Genomic DNA, 15,655 nt, shown 5'->3' on the forward strand with positions numbered 1-15,655 from the left:
CATGAGAAATTGAGCCAAGGACATTAATTTATATAAATATATAATTTAACAAATAGCACTTTGCAACCTAGAATGCTGCCATTTATGTGGCATTTAATAATTATGCCACATCTATATGTTTATAAATATTGGTTGGTCAATATCCTTTGTGAAAAATCAGACTATAAAGATAAATTCAACTCAAAAAGTTATAACAGCCCAAGTCCTTTATTAATTTCTACAGTAGGAGAGCTGCCTCTTGAATCAAATGACCTAGGTCCAAATCCCACCCCTGTTAATTACTCTGAACTCGAGGAGGACACCTTTAAGTCTGTTCCAACTCTAGCCCTATGATCTTATCATTGCCATACTTGAGTTCTTTCTTGACCATGCCCTACCTTTAGAAGTATCTTCTATAGTTTCTCATAGCTAGTTATGAATAGAGAGAACCAGGGGTCATTACAAATTACAAAAACTAAAAAAAGTCTTTATGGAAAGGGTGATTTATAGGAGTTTAAGTGGAAAAGTTTCTTTCCCCACCTCAGCTTATTTTTGGTGACTAAGTCAGAACCCCAAAATTGCTGTTCTGATTTTTAGATATGGAGCCGAGGAAAGTATCATATAAAGTACACAGTAAAAGCATGGGTTTTCCCTTTCTTCTTCGAGAAGCCAAATGAACTAAAAAGAAACTAAATATGGAAGGGCATAGTGGGGGGAGGGAGAGAGGGGCGGTGAGAGATTTGAAAATTTAGTCCCAGAAACTAACAAAGGTGGGCTCTATTTAAAACAAGTTATCCCTCCCCATACCTTTCTTTCCAAGAAATAAGTGATATAAAGATCACTACTCTTAGGTTTAGTGACCCAAATCCAGCCACATAATGTCATTCTGTGTCATTTGTGATGGGAAGTGCTTGAGTCTGAGCAGAAGCCAACTCCGCGGTTAGACACAACTATACTTGGGGAAAAACAAGCCAGGGGATAAAAATCTTCGCATGCACACAGGGTAAGAGAGAGGTCAGGTTGGTCCCGGATGCCGATCTAGTGCATCCTTTTTCATCCTGTCAGCCGCGACTCCTTCTTCACCCAGCCACTGCTGAGTACCTTCAGCTCCTTTTATGGAGTAAGGATGCCAACACACCCTGCCATCAGCAGTCTGGCACCCATAGCCTCCCGGGCACACCTTCCTGTGTTATCCTGATTTGCACTCCCTGAGGCTACAGGAGAACAAACTTATTCCTAAAGGTTGTCTTCCTTTCCTGCTCTGTAGAAAGATTTGGAAAATAGCCTATTGAGTACAGAAGAGAATCAGCAGGCATTTACCAGAGATGCTTCTCTTTCTCTCCTGCCCTGACCGGGAAAGAGAAAAGAGGCAAGAAGCAAAGAAGGCGCTCAGAATGGAAGAGAGAAAGGCGCTTCTCCGGATTCTCTCCGGCGGTTACATCCCCCGGCCGGGATTCTGCTCAGTGATTCTGCTGCGGGCGGTGCAAGCTACCTTTCTTCCAAGGCGGCCAAGGTTCAGGAAGCTGCCACACTGTGGGTACGAGCGCTGCCTGCTGATAACCGCGGAGAGGAGGCAGGCGGGAGACGAAGGCAGGTTCCCGCCCAGCACGTAATCCCGCCCACAGAAGCCCCGGCTACTCGTCCCCCACCCCCAAACCCTCAACAGAAGGGGAGTCTCGTATCTGTCTGCGGAGGTGGAGGAATTGATCCCTCCTTTTCCCAGCCATTCGGACCAATAGTTAGAGGGGAGGTGCGTCTTTGGTCTCCGCCCCCGCTAGGGAAACTTGGAGGAGGAGAAAACTTTGTACAGAGTCGAAGAGAGCTGGACTATAACACATGCCCCGGAGAGCAGAGGAAGATGAACTGCTCTAGATCTGAGCCCCAACCAAAGCGGATGCCGAACGGTCCCCAGGACGCAGGAAATTCTTGCAACCCCAGCAGCCGGCCTCGATAGGCATCCTCGGCCGGACCGCTGCGAGACCCGGGACCATCTGTGTCCACCTGTGGGGCAAGATCTTTGAGTGTCAGTGCCTACCTGCGTAAGCCCCAGAGCTCAGGGACTTTCACTATCCCACGGAGTTAAAAAGGCGGCGCAGCCCTCAACAAACCTCAGAAATCCAATTCCCGAATAATTAATTCACCCACATCCTTCTGTACACCCTACTCTCCTCCAGATTTTCGTGATTCTCCTAAAACAAAGGCAGACTAAGCTGACCTTTTTAGCCTCAATTAACAGGCGGGCAGAGCAGACTCGAACCCTACGTAAGAAAGAGAAGCTTGGCAAAGCTCCACGAGAAAGGGGACAAAAGGCTGTGAAGGAAAGTGAAGGTGTTTCAAAAGGAACTAAGTGCTCTGAGGAATCTCTGGTGACGCCGCCGCCGCAGGTGAGAGCTGGGGGATTTGGGGGATTAAGGTGGGAGGAAGAAGGGGGACAGAGGAGGGAAGAGGGTAGCTTTGACAGGAGGCGAGATGCTGCCCTAAATTGGGAGAGGGAAAGGAGTACAGGATCACATAGCAAGGGGAAAATAAGATTCCCCCCCCAAAAAAAAACAGCGCCCCTAACTTTAAAAAAAAATGAATATTATTAAATTTAAAAATCAAGTCCTTTGCAAGACAGTTTTTCTCCTTTCCCTGGATCCTAATTTTCTGGGAGCAGCGGGGAAGGGGGTTGGAGGCAGGTGGAAGGAGGGTGAGAGAAGATGCTGAGAGAAAAAAAGGAGGGAATCATTTTAAAAACAAACCAAAATCCTAATCCTTCATGCTGTTACAAATGCTGGTTAAGCTCGTAGATTTCTGTGTAGATAAAGCTTGATTATCATCCGCATAAATTATATGCTTAGACTTATTATATATGATGTGTGAAAGCTGAGCCCCAGAGAAAATAAAATTCGATGCTGCCGAATGCTCATCCATCTCTCTCTCTCTCTCTCTCTCTCTCTCTCTCTCTCTGTCTGTCTCATTTTTCTCTTTGTCTCTCTCTCCTTTTCTCCCTCTCCCCCACCTCCTGGGCTCCGTCCCCTTTAGCCATCACCATGTCCTCCATAGAGACCAATGCCTCTGCCACGGCAGAATTAAAACTCCCTCCCGCGACAATTCCAGCGGTGATGTTCATCTTCGGCGTGGTGGGCAACCTGATAGCTATCGTGGTTTTGTGCAAATCGCGAAAGGAACAAAAGGAGACGACCTTTTACACATTGGTGTGCGGGCTGGCAGTCACCGACCTGCTCGGCACCTCTCTGGTCAGCCCGGTTACTATTGCCACCTACGTGAAGGGACAATGGCCCGGGGGCGCTGGGCTGTGCGAGTACAGCACCTTTATCCTCCTCTTTTTCGGCCTCTCGGGTCTCAGCATCATCTGCGCCATGAGTATCGAACGCTACCTGGCCATCAACCACGCCTACTTTTATAGCCATTACGTGGACAAGAAGCTCGCCGGACTCACACTCTTTGCAGTTTATGTCTCCAATGTGCTCTTCTGCGCCCTGCCCAGCATGGGACTCGGGAGCTCCAAGCTCCAGTTCCCCCAGACCTGGTGTTTCATAGACTGGCGCACCAATGTGACCACTCACGCCGCCTTCTCCTACATGTACGCGGGCTTCAGCTCCTTCCTTATCCTGGTTACGGTTCTCTGTAACGTGCTGGTCTGCGTGGCGCTCATCCGCATGCACCGCCAGTTTGTGCGCCGCACCTCGCTGGGCACGGACAGCCACCACCACGCTGCCGCCGCCGCGGTCTCCGCTGCCTCCACCAGCCTGGCCTCCTGCTCCGCTGTCCCGCGTCTCAGTGACTTTCGTAGGCGGAGGAGCTTCCGCCGCATCGCTGGCGCGGAGATCCAGATGGTCATCTTGCTCATCGCAACCTCTCTGGTGGTCCTCATCTGCTCCATTCCTCTCGTGGTGAGTTAGCCAAAATCCTCCTGGAAGGGCCGAACTGGAAGGGGTGAATTAGACTAACCTACTCATTTTTACAGATCAGAGAGCTGGTTCGGAGAGGAAAACTGCCTAAGCTGAAGTGTTAGGGAACCATCCAGGCCCAGAACCCAGGCTTCCCGATTCAGGCTGGGACTCTTTCCCTATCACCTAGCTACTGGTGGAACCATTTCTGTTGAACTTTTCCCTGCTAGTGTTTCCCCGTTTGCTCCTTTCTTTTAGCAAGTATCTAATTTCCATTGTTTTGTCATCTCAGCCTCTCCCAAGGTCTTTTAGATATATTCCAGGCTTCTCTTGAATCAGTTGCATCCTGGTTTCACACCTCTTCATGGCAAACTCTGCCCACAAGGATTTGAAAAGGCTTTTCTAATTTTTTTCTTTCATAGTATTTTTTTCTTTCCTTATCTTAGCCAGCTGCCTATCTCCTCTGTCTTCCTGCCAATTGAGAAATTTGCCAGATGTGGGAAGAATAAAGTAGAATGCTCTCTTCCTTAGACAGGTTTTATCTTTTTATCCCTTTCTTTTTTCCATACAATGTTAAAATAGAACCTGAGGTTGGCCATAGTCTACAAAGATGGAGTTTTAAAAGAATTTTAATTAAAATCATTAAAAAACCAATAATTTTGAGCTCCAAAGGGACCAGATTTTTAAATCATCTGTAGTTCAACAGAGAAAGAAACAGAGACTTAGATACCTCTGTCCAACACAGAGACAACACATAATTCTGGGTCTCTTAATTGCCAATCTGGAGATATTCCAACTGCGCCTCATTTTTCTTTCAAAGAAAATTCCCTTAAATTTTCATAATCATATATTTCTGCACTAATGCAAAACTGATCGTTCACATGCACTTGTAATAATTCATATAGATAAATATAAAGATATCTTCCTTTACAGACCAAGTATGATTCTCACATCCAAATAAATACCATTGGGTTTTGGTAAAAATGGCTTTATTTTTAATAGGTTTGGTTTTATCATATATTATTTGCCATATCCACCTAAATAGATATAGATTAAGTATAAACCTATGGTTTCATTCATATAGGGAATTCTCTCCCAGGTGAAGGAGCTCCCTCTACAGATTCTCTGCATTTTGCGATCTGAGAGAGTTACCTTGGAGAGAACTGAGAGGTTTGTCTAGGGTCAGAAGCAGGATTTGAACCAAGATCTTTGGACTTTGAAGCTATCTCGTAGCCCCTTGTAAATTGTAAAATTGATACTTAAAAAAAATTAGCTGCATTTTAATCTGGTGTTATTTTCAGCTGGAAATTCACCATCAGTTCACAATCACTGAACAAATCAAGTCTTCCTTGCATTGTTTGGGATATATGACAATAAATATAATAAAGCTAATATTGTCACCAACCATAGGAATCTTGATTGTTTAAACAGAGTGTGAGTAAAGTGAATGTAAACGCAGTAATTTAAGGATAAATGGGAAAGACAATAGTATCTTGCCAGAGTATAAAAACAGAAGCACAAAATATGGCTAAAAGGATATAGGATCTAATATAATCTGCAGAGTTATATCACTTTTGCTATATAAATGTTTTACTTTCCTTATCAGTAGCAAGAAATAAAGTGAGATTTTGGAAGTAACAAGTTTCCTGTTGCTAGAGCTGTGATTCTTCAGTCTTTTCTCTTGGCTTCACAGTATAGTAAATAATAATGTGAATAGTTCTTATAGAACAACTATTTTGTAGAAGAACTAGAAAGTTAAACAACACGTAATTCAAAAATTTTTAAAAGGATTTATGTACAAAGAACAGTAGTTTTCATTGGGAAAATGCCTCCTTCCAAGATGTGAAAAGTTTATCCTATGAATTTACGAGTCAAAATCATTTCTGATCAAGTTCTCCTACTTATTCGAAACAAATTCAGCAAAAAAAAAAAAAAAAAAAAAAAAAAACCTCAAAACCTCATAACAAGCAAGCTAAAAGTGCACTTTGAGTGCCCTCCATCCTATATAGGATCTGTAAAGAGAAAGTAAGAAATCATCAGTCTGTGAATGAGACATTGAATAAAATAAGCACTGAAACACCTTTGGAAGGAATCTGTGACTGATTTTTTTTTTAAGCTTTAAAAAGGCAATAATGAAAATTAAAAGGTTTTGTTTTTATTCATGATTAAAAAATGAAATAAAAGTGATAAAAAATTTAATAAAAATTAACTATTTTGAACACTAAAATTATAGCATAAGATCATGTACTGCTTGACAAATTTATGAATGTATGTAATGAGATAAGAAATTATTTAAACGTGAATAATCATTAAGCCTAAGCTTCAATTTCGGGAAATGAGTTAACTAGACCTATGGTGTCAGTCATGTCTGTCTGAAGTTCAAACCCTTCAGACCATTTAAGTCAAGCAGATAATGATGATAGATCATAAAAAAAAAAAGTTTACTTATATTCTCAAAAATTTGTGACAAGATTAATCAGGATAACAAAATGCTATGGAATAAATGTCAAATTTTGCCATATTTTGGAAAGCTGTAATAGAAAAAGAATAATGATACTTTACCAGTTGTGATCTCTTTTGCTAAAACCTCAGTAAAGAACTATTCCTATTCAGGAGAATGGCTACAAGTTATTCCACATTTAGTTGAGTCTTTGAAGGAATTTTTATCTGGATAACAAATTGAAATTTATTGAACTAAGCCATAAACAATAAAATGCTACCTTTTGAGACACCCTTAAGAAGACAATAGAAAATTAGCTATTTATACACTCTTGAAGGAATTCAAGTTGAAATTAATTGAATCTACAAAATTCTACGAATGTCATAAAGAGAAAACAGATAGTGGGAGTGATACACTTATGATCATTTCATCCATTCATCCAGTTTCAAAATCCAGGAAGGTTGGAAGAAATAATATCTCTATTCTTGAGATAAACCAAAAAAAAAGGAATATATACTCTAGAAAGCATCAGAGAAGACTGCCACCAAAGGGTGCTTAAATGCAATAGCTAGATCAATTTCTGGATGTTCATGTTTGCAGCTCTCCAAGGAAAGATAATCACTGTAATCAAATAATCATGCTTCAGGATGTGAGCCAATTTGCTGAAGGATCTGGGGGGGAAAAAAAGGAAATATATATATTTCCATGTACAATCAGCCAAATGTAAGGTGTTTTTGGATTTTTTTTTTGGGGGGGGGGGTTTGGGGTTTTTTTGTTTTTGTTCCTCCAAATTTAAGAACAGTTCACTGGCAAATTAGTCAAAAATAACAACTCTGGCTTAATATGTCCCTAATTAGTCTAGAAAATGACTGGCCATAGGGGATTTTGTCTTGCTTTGTTTTTTGTTTACTATAAAATCAATTGTCTCTATAAAGCATTTGCTAGAATGTGATTAGGAGACATTTATAAAGACAGATGAAAACCAGGTAAAAGAATACTTCTTTGTTTATGGTAAAGAGAGCAATAAAATGTCGTGGGAGGCAATTCAGGCTAGATTAGACAGTGCAGGTTTAAGTAAACAAATAACACAAAAACAGACTTTGGTGCTGTTAGAGCAGAAGGTGAAAATTTTTTTTAATTTCTCAAGCTTATCTCCTCACCCTAAACATAACACATTTTAATACTGATGTTAAGCTTCCTGGTGTGAATACTTGTGCATTACTATGTCACCATGACTAAGATGGGTCAGCAGATACACAAACTGCTGTATTAGAATACCATTATTGCAATCCTTTCCTTTCTCCAATTTTCTTTTTTTACCCATCACTAGATAACTTAAAGCATTAGATAGGCTTTACTTTAAAGTAAATAGGTTAGTTCACTTCTTAGAAACTATAGTTAACATCATTAACCTTCTCCCTCACATCTTAACTTTCTTCCATATTGGTAAAGTCCATTGATGATAGTAAGTACTTTATCACAGTTGCATGTTTGCTAATGATTTGATAACTTTCCAGTAATTTTTTACTCTTAGAGGCAGATTTTTTTTTTCAGATGAATTGCATGTGAAGAATTTTCTAAGAGATTTTACCATGTACTATCTCTTTATCTTTTTAATGTTTTGTCACTTCACCATCAAAGGCTTTGCTCTCTGTATCTATTCTATTCCCCACATACTCAGATCTTGGGCGTATTCCCATCCTCTTTGAATCACTTGCCACCCTTATACTTCATTTTATACTACTTCATACCAACCTCACTATAGGTTTATTAACTCCATTTTAAAGACTAAGAAAATAGATGTTTAAAAAACCTAAGCAATATGTTATCAGATAGTGACAGAGTCAGACAAGAATATTTGAATCTGGATCCTCTGGGTTCTCATCCAGTGGTCTTTTTATACCACTACATGTATCTAACTGGGACATTTCTGTCAACTCTCTGGTGAACAAACTCTTCCTAAAACGTGCTACCTACAGAATGTTGACCTGCATTCTTTCAGTATTGAAGGGTTTTGTTTAGAATTTTTTTTAAAAGGAGTATTTTTTAGGGACTTTAATAATAGTTGCACCAATTTTAGCATTCTCACAAAATAACTAGCTGAGTACACACAAACCCTGTTAAATAGGTACCACAGAACCTCAGTAAGAGGCCACTTTCAGGCATTTGAAAACATAATTTCTTTACTGGGTTATTAAATCATTTTAATTAGAATGTCAACATCCTTTCTCAGTGCACTATTCCTTGCTTTCTGTTGAAATGATGCTAATTATGGACTATAGTTGTTCAGATGTTTTTTCAGCCACATTCCACTCTCCATGACCCCATTTAGGTTTTCTTGGCAGAGATATTGGAATAGTTTGCCATTTCCTTCTCCAGCTCATTTTACAGATGAGGAAATTAAGGCAGAGTTAGGTGACTTGCCCAGGGTCACACAGTTAGTATCTGGGGCCAGATTTGAACACAGGAAGATGTTTTTCTGACTCAAGTCCCAGCACTTTATCTACTGTGCCACCTGGGTACCTAATAATTATGGACTAAATCTGTAATTTTTGCTCTATGACTTTCAAATTGTGTTTCATTGAACTTCAGACTTTTATAAAAGCACCTTTAGAGGTTCCTGGAAAAGAGGCAGAGCTATGGTAGAAGTATCTTGTGACCATCCAGGCTTTATCCCCACATTACCCCAGAGATGAAGGTTCAGGGAAAGGCAAGGCTGAAGTTTCCACAGATTCAAGAAATAAAGTCACTTCCTAATCATTGCCAAGAAGAAACCACATATATAAGTCAGCAGTTACTCTAAACCAGATTAATTTCTTGAGATTAGATGGTGATGGGTTTTTTGTCTTCTATTTTTTAACCTAAATTATTTCAAGATTTTTTTTTTCTGACTCAGTCTGTTTTATCAATACTGTACCTTTCCCATGATGAAATCTGCCTGAACATGTTTGTTTTGTGTAACATTTAGGGCATGTTGAACAGGAATTTTTTTTTAAATGCTCTCAATTTTCCCACATAATTGGATTGCTTCTCCAGATGTATTCGTTCTGATATAGGCTTTTTACACTCTGGGAAAAGCAGATCAAAGAGCTACAATAATGTATTTATATAAAACACCATAAAAAGCTATATCTTAAAGTAAAATCTCCTTGGAAAGTAAATGGACATGGAAATTTCACCAACACTTTTGAAAGAGTTCCATTAACGAATACCTAACAGGTTTAACAATAGTCCATCCTCCTCAACTTTGCCTGGTTTAAACATTTTTACCACAAGAGATTAAAATAGAAATGTGTTCTTCTTAACATGGCTGTCATCCATCCATGACCTTCCAGCACTAGAAGCATTCATTCTAGACATTACCACTATAGTTTGACTACTAGGTAAACAAAACCACAGAGATGTTACTCTCCTTGCTTTTAGTTCTCCATCCAAGTCAGTGGTGAAAGAAGGCTTGTGCTCTTCTAACTAACCACCAACTTGCTAAACATTCAGTGACATTCTCAGTTCTCTAAGATACTGCAATGGATTTCAAAAAAGAACTGTGTTCTTTGACAACTTCATCTCTCTCATAAATTTTCCAAGAATTTCTCTTCTTTCACTAGTCTCTTGAGGTTGGGGTGTTAAGGGGTGGAGGCAGACAGCATTTGACCATTTCAAAATCAACACTTTTCACAAGACACAGAATTTACATTTAACCGAGGTTGTGTTGGTTATCCTTGGTTGCCAGTTTAGAAACTGAAAAACTAAGTTAGTTAGCATTCTCTAGTGAGATCATTGGAGTAGCCTTGCCACCTAGTGGCCATAATTCTCCAGTCTTGTTGAATTTATGTTACAGATTTATCACACTATTATGTACAGAACACTAACAAAGTTGTTTGTTTGTTTGTTTTAATTGAGATACTCTGTTTACATTACTTGTGTTTACAATTTTTATAACATTTACTTTTTAAAAAATTAAATATAGGGGCAACTAGATGGTGCAGTGGATAGAGCACTGACCCTGAAGTTAGGAGGACCTGAGTTCAAACCCGACCTCAGACACTTAATATGTCCTAGCGGTGTGACTCCGAGCAAGTCACTTCACCCAATTGTTCCAGCCAAAAAAAAAAAAAAAAAAAAAAATTCAATACAATATTTGCATTACTTGGATACCTGGGTAGTACCATAGGTGAGGTCTAAAGTCAGGAAGACATCTTCCTAAATTCAAATTCAGCCTCAGGCACTTACTAGCTGTGTGATCTTGGACCAGTCACAACTAACTCTGTTTGCCTCAGTTTCCTCATCTGCAAAATGAGTTGGAGCAGGAAATAGAAAACCATTCCATTATCTTTTCCAAGAAAACTGCAAATGGGGTTACAAAGAATCAAGTGTGACTGAAAAATACCTGAACAATAACAATTTATATTACTTATAGATAGTAAGTAGAGAGGTAAATAAAGAAGATAACTGTAAATATATAAATTGGAAGTGATATTAGTGTTTTCTGTCAAAAGCTCTACTGTAGGAAAGATGTGGTAACAGCTATCCTTTAATAAAACGAAGATAATGAACAAATAAATAAATAAGGACCTATATTTTCATCTTTGGAGGGAAAAGGGAAGGGGGAGGTTGAGTAACTCCCTCCATTAATGAAAACTGAAAGATTTGTATATCTAGTTTCAGTAGCTGTCAATGGATATTGAGAGAATAAGTGATTTACCCAAAGTATATCAGAAGTAGAACCTAAATCCAGATTCTTTTCTCTCCAAGACTAGCCTTCTATTTTCTTTGCTTGTCTCTTTAATATCTATACCAGACCTAGAAAAATGATGATCAGATTTCTGACATATTTCTGAGTATTTTCTAAAATGTTACTACATGACATAAAAAATGCATTAAAATTATTATGTCAAACTGGCTGACATTGTATATAAAATATGTGTTCATCTCTCTTCCAGTGATTAAGTCTATAGAAGTCACTATGACCATTTTATTTTTAGTAATAAAAATAATATTTATAAAGCAGTTAGTATTTAACTCTTTCTTCTCAAAAGCCTAGTAAGAGAGGCCGTTCAAGTTTCATTATCCTCATTTTACCCATAAGAACTCAGTCTCTGAAAGGTTCAATGATTTGCCTTTTGTCACAAAGCTAAAGTACTATAATTTGAGTTAATTTATATCTGATTTACTATTTAAAAACAAGAAAATTTAAAATGTATGGTAATCTCATTCACTGAAATAATTGAACAATAAGTGATTCTTTTATTTTTGTCAAAAGAGCTTTTATCTTAATAACTTGGTGCAAATCTTTTAGAAATGTATTTGTCCCTTTCCCTCTCCTCCTAAGTGGAGGCTATAAAACATCATTTAATGCTTGTCTTATAATTCAGGGTCATTATTAGGAAAAGCTAAATTACTGTGCAATTCTAGACATAGAATCGACAATAATAGCTTCATTGGCTACTGAAGATAATGGCATGTTTGCCCTTATGTTAAATAGTACAATGTACTATTGTGGTTTTTTGAACCCCTATGTTTGCTTTTTGCCATTTTTCCATTTTCTCCATTATCCACTGTTGACTCCTCTGTTTCAGTGTACCTTCCTCTAACAACTCCTCTTCCAGCTTCTACTTTGCTGCTTATAATGTTTTAACCTGGGGGAAAAGCAAAATAATATATTAAAATCATTCTTTACATATGAATAAATAGACTCTGAATAAGTATTTGACATACTGTGGCTTCTGAAACATTGATTATTAAATGAACTTTCATTTAAAAGATTTGTAAAAATCAAAAGTTAGTTTTTATTTTTCTCTTTTTCTATATTTCTTTTTTCTAAAAGGATTCAAAATAAAAAAGTAACATGCATAATAAAAATTATCTCCATTAAAGGATTTCTTTAAAATATTTGTAATCAGATTGTACATTTCTAATATGCTCAGTCACCTCTAGAAAAAAGAAATATAAAATCCTTCTAGTCAAATTAGGTCCTGGGATCATTAGATAGCTTCTATGTGAGAAGATTTTTTTTTTTAAATCTGTATGAATTTTCATCATTCAGTAAGCAGCTGCCTAGCTGCTTAATTCCAGTAAACTTCTATTTGGAAGAATTTGTTTTCTTGACAGAATAGCCATTTCTAAATTATATAAAAAAGGGCAACTCTAGATTTGTCTAGGGAAGACTTGAATGAAATAGGAGTTTCATTTTCAATAGTGGTAATAACATGGCACTTACGTAAGCCTTGAACACATATATTAATATGATAGAAGTGAAAGATAAAATGTATCTAAAACAATCCAACAGAATTTTTTATGCTCTGAACAGTGATCTAAAAAAATATGGAATCTTAATCTCTTAGCTAAAAGGCAAAAGTGATATAATTTGAGGTCCTTTCTTATTTCTCATTTTACAGAGTTCTTGAAGTTTTTGCTAGAAACCCTTCACTTTCCTCTTGCTACAATATGCTGTGAATTAGCAAAGGTTGGTTTGTTTGTTTTCTAAAATGCTTTTTCCTGGACCAAATTTAAGTTTTGGTGTATCTGTTTTAGGTGCGTGTCTTTGTGAACCAGTTGTACCAACCAGAACCTGAGAGGAATATCAGCATGAACCCTGACCTGCAGGCTATTCGAATTGCTTCGGTGAACCCTATTCTGGACCCTTGGATCTATATCCTTCTTCGAAAGACAGTGCTCAGTAAAGCAATTGAGAAAATCAAATGTCTCTTTTGCCGCATTGGAGGGGGTCACAGGGAACAGTCAGGGGGCAACTTCAACTGTACTGGCCACCGGACATCTGCCATGTCCAGCCCCTCGAGATCATTCATTTCCCGGGAACTGAAAGAGGTGAGCAGTACCTCCCAGACTCTCCTTTACATGCCTGAGCTCAGTGAAGCTGGCTCTGGAGGCCGTAATTTGTTGCCGGGAGTTGGGCCCAGGATGCCCCCATCAGACACCACCTCACTGAGGACTATGAGAAGCTCAGAGACTTCAGACACCTCCCAGGAGCAGGACTCAGAGAGTGTGATATTAGTCGATGAAGCTGATGGGAACTGTAGAGCAACAGGCCCCACACATAAGGGAGGCTCTTTGCAAGTCACTTTCCCTAATGAAACATTAAACTATTCAGAAAAGTGTATATAGTGGGTATGTGACAGATAACCATGCTATTTCCAGCACCTTGTAGGTAAGGTCTAGTGCACTCGAAACATAAGGAGGGATCTGGTCAGGCTCTGAAGGGCCTTTTTGTCTTTCCGCCCACTCCAGAGCAGTGTTTCCTGATTGTAAATCAGGCTCGCCTCCTGCACTTCAGACATACTCAATGCCATGGTTGTGATGTGTCTGAATACGACTGCTTCCAGAACTTGATGTCTGGAAGAGTCCAGTCTTTGCCTCTCTCAAGGTGGTAGACACTTTGTTGTTTCTTTGGCATCGGGAACTGAAATATTTGGCACTGATCAATATTCAGATCCTAAGAGGCCTCCATTCAGATAAACTACAAGAACTATTTGGTAGACAATTTCAGTGTCTCACTAAAGCATGAAAATGTGAATTTTTATTGCTGTATATATCATGATTGAAAGTATTTAATGTATTTTCTTCTCTGTGAGAAGGTTTTTATTATTAATACAAAGTATGATGGAATAATGGCATATTTTTCCTCCCAATATTACCTGCTGATGTTATAGATGCTACAGGTATATGATTTATTATTCATGAGTTATGTTCAGGCCAAGCTGTGATTGGTTGATTGTTGATGATGGAACCAGTAGATCTGAAATTTTAATGAGAGCATTTAGTAATATCAGAAGGATAAAGAAAAAAAGTAATGATTGGGCTATACTTTTCAAATTTTAAGTGCTAAAGATTCTTTCCAAAGTATTTACTACTATACATATTAAAAGAAAAAGAAATGTTCATCCTTCAAAGGAAATCATTCTTTTAGAAAAGCTAAATATGCCGGTAAATATTTTCCTTTTAAATATCCACTAGCACATCAATTATAGAAGTGTGCTATTAATTTGTATGTCTTTAAATGAATAAAGCCCAAACTGAAATGTGCAATGTAAAAAAAAAATCCAAATTTCGGGTTTCTTTTTTCATGAAAATAAAATGTACATATTTTTAGTAGTTGCAGGAGGGAAAATCTACAATCACAACATTTAAGAAAGTTCCTATTTGCCAGATGTGGAAAAATTGGACTATTTGGTCTTCCACAGGGCAGTAATGAAAGTGTACCTATATAAGGAATATAGAAGAATGTTCTTTTAGGATCTCCTTGTAACAGTTTATTGTATCACACATTAATCCTGTACAGAAATTTGGAGGAGCCTTTTTCAAAGAAATATTAAGCATGTTCTGTTGCCTAAAGTGTTTTGTGAATTGCTTTATTGTAATTAAATTCTGAGCCTGTTATTGGTATTGTTTGAAAAGTTGTTGTGCCTAGTGAAATTATTTTGGTGATCACAATAAAAAAAAAGAACATTCAGTGAGATATGAATGCTCCACAATTTTGAAAAGCTTGTAGAACTTTAGAATTGAATCATTCAATTCACAACTTACCCCAAGTCCCACCTTTCAAAGGCATTTGGATCCTTAATTAAACTTTTTTGTCCTATAAAGTAAGTGTCAGGATACACAAATATCTATGATGCTCTTTCCTTGTTTCAACATACTGCCAAGAGTATTTTACAAACCCACTTCTTTGGAAATAGCATCGGTGCAGTGGGAAAAGCTCTGGAAAAGAGGAGGCCTGGATTCGATTCCTGGTTTTGCCACTAACAGTTATGTGGATTTGGTCACATTCCTTCAAATCCCTGAGCCTCAGTTTCCTCAATAAAATGAATGATTAGAATAGATGATCTCTAAGTTCTCTTTCAGCTCTGAAATCCTATAATTCTCTTATAGCAATGAAAAGCAACATGACTCTGACCATGTTTGATATGAGTTGGTATATATAAAAAAATAAATGGCTTTCTGTACAATAAGACAAATTTAGTGAACATGTTTCTTGAACTTTATTCCTTGTATAAATATTGGTCATCTCTAACAAAGAGTAGGAATCCAAAACCTCTCAGAAAGACATATCCTATAACTAAGATCCTAAAAATATTTTTGAATGATTTAATTTTATAAATAAATGAGAAACCAAAAGGTTAGAAAAATATGGCCCTAAATTTTATAAATCATGTAACATGAAATAATTAACCACCACTAGAATAGGTTTATAGAAATCCTGTTCATGTCAAAAATAATATCATGAGAGTTTAAACTCCTAAAACTTTACATTTTGTCAATCTAATAAAAACCTGCAAAGATATGTTTTCAAGCACTATCTTAACAAGGAATATGAATATTAATTACT

The 15,655-nt window shown here is 37.8% G+C and overlaps 1 protein-coding gene across 1 annotated transcript; it reads left to right on the top strand.

Moving 5' to 3' along the window:
* The first annotated feature begins 1,667 nt into the window (after positions 1 to 1,667).
* PTGER4 (prostaglandin E receptor 4) lies at positions 1,668 to 15,284 on the top strand. The gene is made up of 3 exons (XM_051990287.1): positions 1,668 to 2,363; positions 3,004 to 3,875; positions 12,844 to 15,284. The coding sequence occupies exons 2-3, from the start codon at positions 3,012 to 3,014 to the stop codon at positions 13,432 to 13,434; spliced, it is 1,455 nt and encodes a 484-aa protein (XP_051846247.1). The 5' UTR covers positions 1,668 to 2,363; positions 3,004 to 3,011; the 3' UTR covers positions 13,435 to 15,284.
* The last annotated feature ends 371 nt before the right edge of the window (positions 15,285 to 15,655 follow it).

The sequence above is a fragment of the Antechinus flavipes genome, chromosome 1 (genome assembly GCF_016432865.1).
Source record: "Antechinus flavipes isolate AdamAnt ecotype Samford, QLD, Australia chromosome 1, AdamAnt_v2, whole genome shotgun sequence".
NCBI lineage: Eukaryota > Metazoa > Chordata > Mammalia > Dasyuromorphia > Dasyuridae > Antechinus > Antechinus flavipes.